At 37.0% G+C, this 10,335-nt stretch overlaps 2 protein-coding genes across 5 annotated transcripts in view; one reads left to right on the top strand and one right to left on the bottom strand.

Moving 5' to 3' along the window:
• The first annotated feature begins 1,021 nt into the window (after positions 1-1,021).
• Positions 1,022-5,597, top strand: txnb (thioredoxin b). The gene is made up of 5 exons (XM_067580128.1): positions 1,022-1,175; positions 2,994-3,098; positions 3,568-3,633; positions 4,931-4,996; positions 5,151-5,597. The coding sequence occupies exons 1-5, from the start codon at positions 1,152-1,154 to the stop codon at positions 5,214-5,216; spliced, it is 327 nt and encodes a 108-aa protein (XP_067436229.1). The 5' UTR covers positions 1,022-1,151; the 3' UTR covers positions 5,217-5,597.
• Positions 5,358-10,335, bottom strand: part of svep1 (sushi, von Willebrand factor type A, EGF and pentraxin domain containing 1) — a 109,071-nt gene continuing 104,093 nt past the window's right edge. For all 4 annotated transcript variants that reach the window (XM_067580112.1, XM_067580113.1, XM_067580114.1 and 1 more), the window contains 3 exons: positions 9,798-9,893; positions 8,240-8,333; positions 5,358-6,152 (listed from right to left, as the gene is read on the bottom strand). In XM_067580112.1, the coding sequence (XP_067436213.1) occupies positions 6,122-6,152; positions 8,240-8,333; positions 9,798-9,893 (221 nt within the window). In that variant the 3' untranslated portion in view covers positions 5,358-6,121. The remainder of the gene's footprint in view (positions 6,153-8,239; positions 8,334-9,797; positions 9,894-10,335) is intronic.

Below are 10,335 nucleotides of genomic sequence, written 5' to 3'. Positions count from 1 at the left end.
AAAACAGAAAAAACTACGCTGATGACGTAATGACGACAAGTCACGTAATTGACGTTGAGCTGCGCTTTCTCGGTCATTTACGGTAAACCCAGAATTTGTCAAGTCATTGTGACTTGAATTAGTTTTATCTCTTTCCCTGCGGTTAATGATTAAAAAATACTATATATGACATAGATAAACTAATTAATAAGAAACTGGTCATAAAATATAGTAATAATCCGTTAGATCTCATATGGTATGTATGGTCAGTATTTTTGGTGCAAATATAAGCTAAGCCTTATCTCTATATTGACTGCTGATTGATCCAAACGATTTCAAAAATATGTAAAACTGTAGAGAACTTGACAGGAAAACATACATTTACAATGTTATATTGGTGCAACATTTAGTTTGGTTGCTGTATGAAAAAATGGCAGAAATAACATAACTTCCGGGACACCCTTCAAAATAAGCGTCCGTATTGTGGAACGCTGTAATACTTAAAGGACGCGTTCACAATTTTTCACGTCTGTCTTAAAACAGGTGTCCATATGAACACTGAAAGATGTTTTCCTCACTGTAATAATTCCTCCTGTTCATTCTGGCTATTAAAAGATCCCCTTCAAATGTCCTTTCATTGTACGTGATGGGGGACAAAATCCACAGTGTGTCCATGCAATCATTTTGTGCAAAAATGCATTTAAAAGTATATCAGAAGCTCATATGAGGCTTCAATAGTCTGAGTTAGTCATTTCAAGTGCCACATTTCTGCCACATTTACAGCATCAAATTCCCTCTTTGTGTTTCCTTATTGAGCTGGGGTGGAAGTATAGTAACAAAAGAGGGACTTTAGCACTAAAAAGACTGTAACATTGAAAGATATCTACTTGATTTGACTCATTTGGACGGCTGAAGCTTCATAGTAGCTTCAGATAAAGTTTCAAATACATTTTTTTGCACAGAAGGAGGACTGTGAATTTTTGTCCCTCATCACTTGTCCCAAAAGTGAAATGAGTTTTTGTATTTTAGAAGCACAACACAATAACTTCCGCTGTAATTTTGTTGAGCTTGACAGGCAGTAATAAATTGCAGCGTGGCTTCTGAAAAAAAGGGCATTCCCATTACCCGCCGCGCGTCGTCCACAGTGAAGCACATCTTCTTCAGCAGTCACCATGGTTCGCGAAGTGGAAAGTCTGGTAAGTTGTAACTTGTTTATTTAGCTGCTTTCGTCATCTACCGTTTTTTAGAAGCCGCCATTGTTGTCAGTTAGTAGATGTTTTTAGCGTGTTAACGGTTGGCGCCGTCTTGCTGCCAACGGCCGGTTGTAGCTAGGTTAAGCGCTCGTTCTCTCCTCTCGTGACTCATTCTCCACACTAGGGCTTTGTTTTCCAGTGTTTTCTATCTTGTTCACTTAGACGGACACTTGCACAAAATTAGCTCACGATAATCTTGAGATAATACTCAAGAGTGGAGCTTCAGGTCCGCTTAACGCGCCCGGTTGTCCGTCAGCCTACCTCACCATGTGTGCGGAATCTGGACTTTGCCATCTTTTGTAGCTCGGCGGGTAGCTTGCTGAAGAAATGCTTGTTGGACTGGATGCCTCGATACTTCATAATATTAACGCATTATTAGTTGTGAATGTGGCTGTATTGTGTGTTAAGGGTGAAAACAACTTGTAGCTAACGCCAGCACCGCTGCATCATGTTGGACTTACAGCGGGCCAGAGCAGGCCTTTCCCGGGCCGCTGGATGTTTCAGGATCGGTGGGTGGGGGGACCGGATAGGAATGTAACGTCAATATTTTTATACTATAAAACACTTCATAATACTCAGTTTTACTCTGGTAAAACACAGGTATGATTAGCTGGAAAACAAGTCGAGTAACACGTCGGGTAGTTTATGAATGAAATGTTACGGAATCATGCAGTTTTACGGATATGCATACATTATTTATCAATATTATTATCGTTATGTATTGATCTAATTACCTCTTAACATGTGTGACGTTTTAGATCAACCGACACCCTCTATGCTTATGCTGCGTTCACGGTACATGGACTTGATGGGTGGTAGAAAAGGGGGAAAGACTTCCATGTTATTAGTAATAACAATAACTTCATTTATATAGCACATAAAGAGCTTTCAAAGTGCTTTGGCAGACAAAATTAAAGCAGTACTACTCAAAAAGACGTAAAAACACAGCAGAGAAAGAAAAAAAAAAAGGTTTAAAAGACAGTAAAATGACATCACATGAAAACAAGTCTATAAAAATGGGTTTGCAAGCGTCATCTGAAGAAGGTTGTATGATAACTGAGTTGCTTGTGTGAGGGTTTTAAAAAGACTGCATTTACAAAATTACAATTAATATACAGTACATTTGGGTTTAATTACAGTGAACGGCTGATGCATATCTGCTTGCCTTTTAGGCACCTCCTTATTAAGTGACAAAGTATGTATATATGGGAGCTTTCAGACAAATCAGTTTAACTACAATACCTCTGATGTGACTTGAACGCGGCATTAGGTCCATGATGGAAAAATCCAACCCAAAAAAAAGTAAAGAGAAAGAGTAGGGACTCCTCTTTCAGGAGGCACAGGCGCGCTCTGTGTCTCATATACAGAGCAAACAAAAGCAGCAGTGTTTGAATTACAATATAGAGAAAATTACCTAAAATTTAGAATTATATAAATTGGCTGCTTTTGTTTGAAGCCTGTGTGAATGATATGGTGTAGTTGTATAATACTGAACTGTACTGAAGCTTTTTTTTCCCCCTTAAACACACTGAAAGTATTTTACTGCTTTCAGATACAATGAAGAACATGTTTTAATTTGCAGTGACTGCAGCCATAACTGCAGATAATTATCATCATGAGACAAAACTGCTAGAAGCAATTATAAGCTGCTATTACCAAGTTCAGGTTGGATAATCCTGTCACTACAAGATCAAAATCAAGCTACTGACATTATCTGTTTCTTGTTTTTTTTTGTTTGTTTGTTTTTTTAATTTTCTGTAGGATGACTTCAACAACATCTTGAAGGAAGCTGGAGACAAGCTGGTTGTGGTGGACTTCACAGCCACGTGGTGTGGCCCCTGTAAACAGATTGGACCAGAATTTGTGGTAAGTGGATAATTGACTTTTCAAACTCATAGTTGAAGGATTTTTTTTTTTTTTAAATTGGTTAGAAAAAGGAACACTGTTACATGAGCAAAGAAAGACCATCTTTTATCCATGGCATGTGTTTCTATGAAGGGAGGGAAAACATTAAGAACACAGAAAAACCTGAGACTGGATTGTGGGCACAAAGTAATCCTTTCTAAACTGGACTCAGTTTAAGCCAAGAAAATGTTTTTAGAGACAGTCCTGCTCACTTTCATAAGTCTGCAGATATGAGAGAGTAAGTTTATTTTCTCTAGTTGCAGCCTTTGTTAAACGTCTCTAGTACATCAAATGCAGATAATGTAAATTTTCTCCTTTTTTGTAACATTTTAAATCAGGAATGCATCTAAATATATATATATACACTCACTATCATGTACATCCTTTGTCTTTGTATCTCTTTAATGCTCACTGATCCACTGTCTTGCAGAAACTGTCAGAAAAACCTGAGAACAAGAACGTGATCTTCCTGAAGGTGGACGTGGACGAAGCTGAGGTAAAAACAATTTATCTGTAAATCTATTGGTCAGTTTTCTTCGGCCTAAATATCAGAGGTCAAAAAGTCAGTTCTGTATGTTTCACATCTCGTATAGGAAACCACTCTTATATTTTTAGCTTATGTCGAAGGGGGCGGCCATAATCATTAATACTCAAAGCAATGTGGACTATTTATGAAATCCATTTCACCAGGCCATGTGGAACACACAGCGGGCTCATGTGACCCAAGTGCAACATTTTTCTGCCTCAGTGCTACGACGTAGTGAAACGAGAACAAACCATGCTACCGTTACACATTAACAGCATTTGTTAAAGAGCTTTTGGTAGAATGATTCGTATTCATATTGGTTTATTGTAACCACATGTGGTAAACCCTCAAACACACAAAGAGACATAACAGCTTTGTTTACATATGTAGGGTAAGTTGGCTTTTGGCCAAACTCCAGGTAATATCTGATCTGTGCAGCTGTCAACATGAACCTTTGATACTCATTGATTCTTCCACTGTTGAGTCCTGCTCACACAGAACAATCTGTGAGGAAAACAGTGGAAAAAAGCAACTTGAATTGAAAGTGCTGTAATTCATAAGTGTGTAAATGAAGAAGGCACATTGCTCACAATCTTCTTGTAAAGGTATTTTGACCCATGTAAGTTTAGATAAGTTGGATCAGGCAGCTCAAGAAACATGTTTTTAGAGTTATCTGGAGAATTTTTCTGCACAAAACCTTGAATGGGTGTTTTGACATCAGTCAGCGTTCCAGACCTGGTCGGGTTTTACACAGCAACGTTTTCTAGATAATTTGGTAAACCATTTAAAGCTGCTGTAACTGTCACTATACAGTCAGTAATATTTGTGTATTTATGTTTAAACAAATAAAACTTGTAGGTTGGTTTACATTTCTGTACAAAACAGAAACTTATCAATTATTTAGTTCGGTCTTGTGGGAAACACAAGGCGGTGAGGATTGAGGGAGAGGCTCAGGTGTCCTGCTCATCCAACAACTCCCAGTAGTTTCCTGTTTTCCGTCCAGTATCTGGATGACTTCACCAGTGTGAAACAAGTCTGGCAGGATTCAAATATGCTCACATGTAAAACGCTGAAGTTACTCTACTGCGTACTTGAGATCATTTTCTGGCTTGAGTATATATTTTTTTGTTGTTGTTTGTTTTTTTTAATATTCACCTTTTTTCACATTATCTCCAACTCTCGTCAGCATGACCAGTCCTCAGTTAAGGGTCTTACTACGGTTACGACTCGAGTCCATCTGATTGTTGTTCCCTTTGCTCTTTTTCAGGATGTGAGTTCACACTGCGGGATTAACTGCATGCCCACATTCCACTTTTACAAGAATGGACAGAAGGTAAGCTTTAGGCGTCGTGAAATTTTTAAAATGTTTTTATTTATATATGATTATCCAGCCATATTGTAAGAATCAATCACATAGTAATCACTTTTCTCTCCTGACTATAAAGGTATAATCATGTTTCTGATGCTTTTTTTTTTTTTTCTTTCAGGTGGATGAATTCTCTGGCGCTAACCTACAAACGCTGATTGCGAAAGTGGAATCATTGAGATCCTAAGTTCCTACCGACCATCAACACACACCACCCCCGTCATTGTATAAACCACGACACCGCTATCCCCCCCCCCCCACCCCACCCTCCCCTCTGTACATGCTTAAGAAATTCCATCTCATTTAATGTACAATAACAAATCAGGTCTTCTTTTCCTCATCGGGAGATAATTTATTCCGCTCATGTTGGTGACATTAAGTCTGTCAATTCAGTGTCTGTACTGACTGTCTGAACAACTGGCTGAAATATGATTAAAACCCAAATGACCACTTTTAACTCTGTTTTATATGAGAAACTGATTTTTGCTCCTGACAAACCCCTGAACTTTTCTTTGTATGTTATGTTTTCACCAAGGTGGATTTAATAAATGAAGATGAGTTACAGAAACTTTGTGCTGTTGTGTTTTGAGTTTAATAATTTTGCCTCAAAGCAGCTGGATGATTGTTTTTTTTTTGTTTTAAATTGCATATTCTCATAAATTTATGTGAGCGTTACTGAAACAGTGAAGTGGGTTAAACCAAATATGACAATAAGAAAGATTTAAATTCGTATTTGAATGCAGCAAACACAACAGAAACATGACTTTAATGTTCAAAACCTTGCTGTGAAGAGAAAAGAATGAGGTGAAAAGGCATTTAATGGTATTTTATGCTTTAATAAAAATGTGAGAATAGTTTACACATATACATTGGACAATCACATCAATAGTTTTTACACATCGTACAAGTATATAGCAGCATATGTTTTAATACTGTTGATTCTCTATATGAAAAAATACAGCTTTATTTTACAAAATGGTTCTTGCTTTGCCTTTTGCTGAGAGATGAGAATGAATTGGTTTACAGGTGTGTCAGTTAACTATACAAGAATTCCCTTCATACGATGATTCACATGGAGCTGAGTGGAAACTTTTAGATGTGATAGTATCCTGATCTCCTTTTCCTGCCAAGAGAAGGAGGAAGAAACTGATCAGTTTTCATGTGTCAATATTCAGGCTTCGTCACATTTGAATTTAAGATTAACAGGCGTTATTTTAATTTTAATTTCATTTTAAGAGCAATGTTGCTACCTGTCACCTCCTATATCACTCATCAAAATGTCAACAGAATCTTCTTTTCTAAGAAAAATGGTTGATTGTTCGTTAAAATGACTCATAACTGAAGTAAGAAAAGGTCAAAACCTTCATGACTACTTTTACTTGACGTCAGGACTTCCTACATTTTCCTTTTAACAACTGCTAGTAACCTTTGAACATGCTAAAAAGAGAAACCTGGTTACTTATTTCCCTGTTATACCTGATTTCAACATTATCCAGGTTTCTGACACACCTGCGTACAGGTTTACATCCTTAATCCAACTACTCTGTCACTGACTGAGTTACCTGAGCAGATGAAGATGGTTTCTGGCTGCCTGAACTGTCTGAAGCTGCTGAGTTTTTCGACTGCAGGAGCTGACTTGTTCCAGTCGATAACCAGTAACGGATGACGAGTCACGATCGTTTAACAGCTGTCTTACTGGTGTCAGACTTTCACTTTCATCTCAGCCTGTACTGTTGATATCCATAACAGCGTTTATCAACATATTTTTTGGTTATACTGACTATCTACATGTAACTTGAGTTGTTAAGAAACGTGGAGGGTCTTAACATGCCACAGATATCTCTAAAATACTCCAGCTAAGATATTTGGGTTCCTCAGAAAAAGAATAATGGCTTATCAAGGTTTATGAAGCCAGGATATGATGTTTATAAGCTCAAACATGTAGACATGATACACAAAAACTGAATCATAATGGGCCGGGATCACAGGATGTTTGTGTGCAGGAACCTTTGAAAGCTTAATTTTAAGAAGGACTGTTTTGACAACAGCATAAACAGTGTAACACTTGACTTTGACAGTGGGTGGAAATAGAAACTTGAGACAAAACACGGCTCACAGCTGCACCGTATTCCTCCAGTCGACTAAGTCGAGTAATTTGTTTTGTGTACATATTCACTTCTCCTTTTAAGATTGAATGAACAATTGATGTTGGGGGGAAAAAAACTGCTGGAAAATGTTCCTGTCAAACTTCACAGCTTCTCTCGAAATGTTTGTTTTCGTTTAGACGCTTGTCAAAATATATTAATGATAGATGTTCAGAATCATTTAATTTACTTTAATGCCAGAAATATGTCTGAAAAAGCAGACGAGAGCTTTTCCACATTAAAACAGGAGAGAAGTCTCATAATGTCAGAGCTTTGTTGCATCTCTACTATCACTAATAAAGACATAAAATACCCAAAAAGCTAAACATCCAATAAATCTTTAAATGGAGCCAATGGGATTTTAATCTTCCTCTAAGTAACATATTTTCCAACACCGTGAATTAAAAACTAATCAGTATTAATCACTAATTAATACTCTATGTGATGTCATATTATCCTTCTTTGCTTCCAACTGGCCTCTTCTATTGTACATGGATATTTGAAATTATAATTAAGTCGGATCAGTTTACTGATTAGAATTGATGAAATATCAACTAAATTACTTTTACACTGAATAAAACTAAAGATGAGGAAAAACTTCAGTTGTACGGTTGAAACTCGTCTCCAGTGTTTCTTCAGATATGAGTCTGTGTGACAGTCACATGGTTTCAGATGGCTCAGTTTTATTGAATGGTGGAAACAATAACAGTTAACTTGTTCCCTTAAATCTTTGAATTTTCCAGAAAATGTTAAAAACTACAAATATTCTTTTGTTTTTTGCTTTTGTCTTGACGGTTCAATGTAATGTAATTCCCCAAGAAGCTCAATGGCATCGTGTATGTACAAGTTATATACAGTATGTCTATAATAAAGGTGTCAATTTTCATACTGATAGTAGCAAGTTTCAGATGTATATATGTTTCTATTTACATATAGAAATGGATTTGTCACTGTTATATGATTTGTAACTATTATGTTTAAGTTTTGGAATTGAATTTATTTATTTTTTTGTTTGAAGAGCTTCATTTTTTTGTTGTGTTTGAGTGTTTTTGCTTTTTCTGTTCACCTGGAGCAGTCGTGTCCGGTCCACCCTGGACTGCAGTGACACCTGTTCGGTCTGATGCATCTGCCTCCATTCAGACAAGGCGTTGAACACACAGCTGTGAACGAGTCACACACACACACACACACACACACACACACACACACACAGAGAAAACACAGCACAATCATCATTACATGGAAATCACTAAAACCACAAGTATTTGCTGACGAAGAAGTACAAATAAAAGTTCAAAAGTTTTTTGGGGGGGGAACAGAGAAATGTGTTGTACATCTGTCTTTAATAATCAGATAGTCAATATTTACTTTCTCTAGATAAATTAATGAGAAGCTTATCCAGAGAAAATGTGGCTGCAAAAAAAACAAAAAAACAAAACAGAACAAAAAATATGAAACTCCCGTTTACAGGAGCGCTGACTCATCTCCTGTTCAGTGTTTTTGCTTTGAGCCCTCAGAGAACAAAACCTGTAACATGCTGCCATGACAGACAGATGGTCGAGTGCTTCCTCGCTCTGCACTTGATGCTGATCTAAACCCTCATTAACACTATTATTGATAAACTCATTGAAGTGACGGTAAAATTAAAAAGGCCGGTTTGAGGTTACTAAAAAGTAGAACACATGAACAGATAAATCAATAAAATAAAATAGGGAATAGTAACAATATGAATAATAGATATTATTCATAATCAGAGATTTAAAAGGTCAGAACAGTTTCTTCTTATCTGTGTTTCTCAGCGAGAGCAAAATTCAAGCTTCAGGGCTGCAGCAGCAATCATGTCGTGTATGTTCCACTTTTTATAATCACATCTGTCCGTCAGATTCTCAAATGCCTTTAAGTTTATGAGTAAAAGTATTAATGTTTGTACTTTTATCTTCTAACTGAGAAAGGATCTTCTTCTCTGAGAAACATGATTGAAGTTTCGGGTTTCAAGTCATCTCGAGCACTTTTATTTTCACTTAAATGTCTATTATTCAGCGACCTCCACACCTACCCTGCTCTGTCAAAAATGTTCTTTTTTTTGCAAAGGAAATGTTTATTGTTTTGCCGTTGCTAAAATGTGTCTTTGATCCACAACATTTCATTATAAATAGCTGCAGTTTTCCCTCTTTGTATCTGTCCTACATTCCAGACAGCAGGAGATGACAAAAAGAAAGAAAATGATTAGTTTTGGGTGAATTTTTCCTTTAAAACTGTCATAATTATTATATCCAAAACCACTTTTTCCTTTTATTTTTACTTTATTGATATTGTCCAAAACAAAACAAAAAAACATTATCAAATAGAATAAATCAATCTTTAAGATAAGAATCTAGAAATTGAATTACTTCCTCAGTAATAAAGAAATAATCAAATACATGAACACAAAACAACGTTGGCGTCACACAACCCTCCCGAGTCAGAGCCATCAGGGAGACAATGACGCTGACGTGAAGGGAATCCTGTGAAGTAATGACTCTATACGGACTCCCATCATATGTCACTGACGTAATGGGTTTACAGGTTTACTCACATGCAAGCCCGCACATGTGAACGTATCACCGACTCACACATGAACTCACCGCTGTGACAGCGCGTCCCCGTCCACCCGGCGGGACACTCGCACTGGTAGGGTGCCACGCAACGCCCTCCGTTCAAGCACGGCAGGATGCAGATTGCTGTCATTAGAGAAGAGAGACGAGAGAGAGAGATAAGGAGTCACTTTAGGTCATCGATCCTCTCTTTCTCTTTCTTTCTCTCTCTTCAAATCCATCTTTGATTCAGTTTTCGAGTTCGAGCTCTTTATGACCGCAGGCTTGAGAGACGCATTATCTGATACTCATGAGGAAGTAATCCATCTCAGGTTTCAAGAAGATAATTCAGTACCTGCATAAAGAGCTTAGTCACGCTACTAGTTATATCTTAAAGCACCAACAGAGCTTAACTAATCATTTTCATTATCAATTAATCTCTTAACATGTTTTGAGGAATCAATTAAACAATTATTCTATGAAATGTCAGAAAATGTCAGAAAATGTCAGAAAATGTCAATAAATGTCAGAAAATGTCAGAAAATGTCAATAAATGTCAGAAAATGTAACGTCCCAGACTCAAAACCAA

This window comes from Thunnus thynnus, chromosome 22 (genome assembly GCF_963924715.1).
Source record: "Thunnus thynnus chromosome 22, fThuThy2.1, whole genome shotgun sequence".
Lineage (NCBI taxonomy): Eukaryota > Metazoa > Chordata > Actinopteri > Scombriformes > Scombridae > Thunnus > Thunnus thynnus.
This window is presented reverse-complemented; position numbering and strand designations above follow the sequence as displayed.

Bases quoted from the DNA above. Each gene is read 5' to 3' on its own strand.
- txnb (XM_067580128.1), top strand. From the start codon at position 1,152: ATGGTTCGCGAAGTGGAAAGTCTG. The intron at 3,099-3,567 runs GTAAGTGGATAA...ACTGTCTTGCAG, and splicing joins AGATTGGACCAGAATTTGTG to AAACTGTCAGAAAAACCTGA. The intron at 3,634-4,930 runs GTAAAAACAATT...GCTCTTTTTCAG, and splicing joins TGGACGTGGACGAAGCTGAG to GATGTGAGTTCACACTGCGG.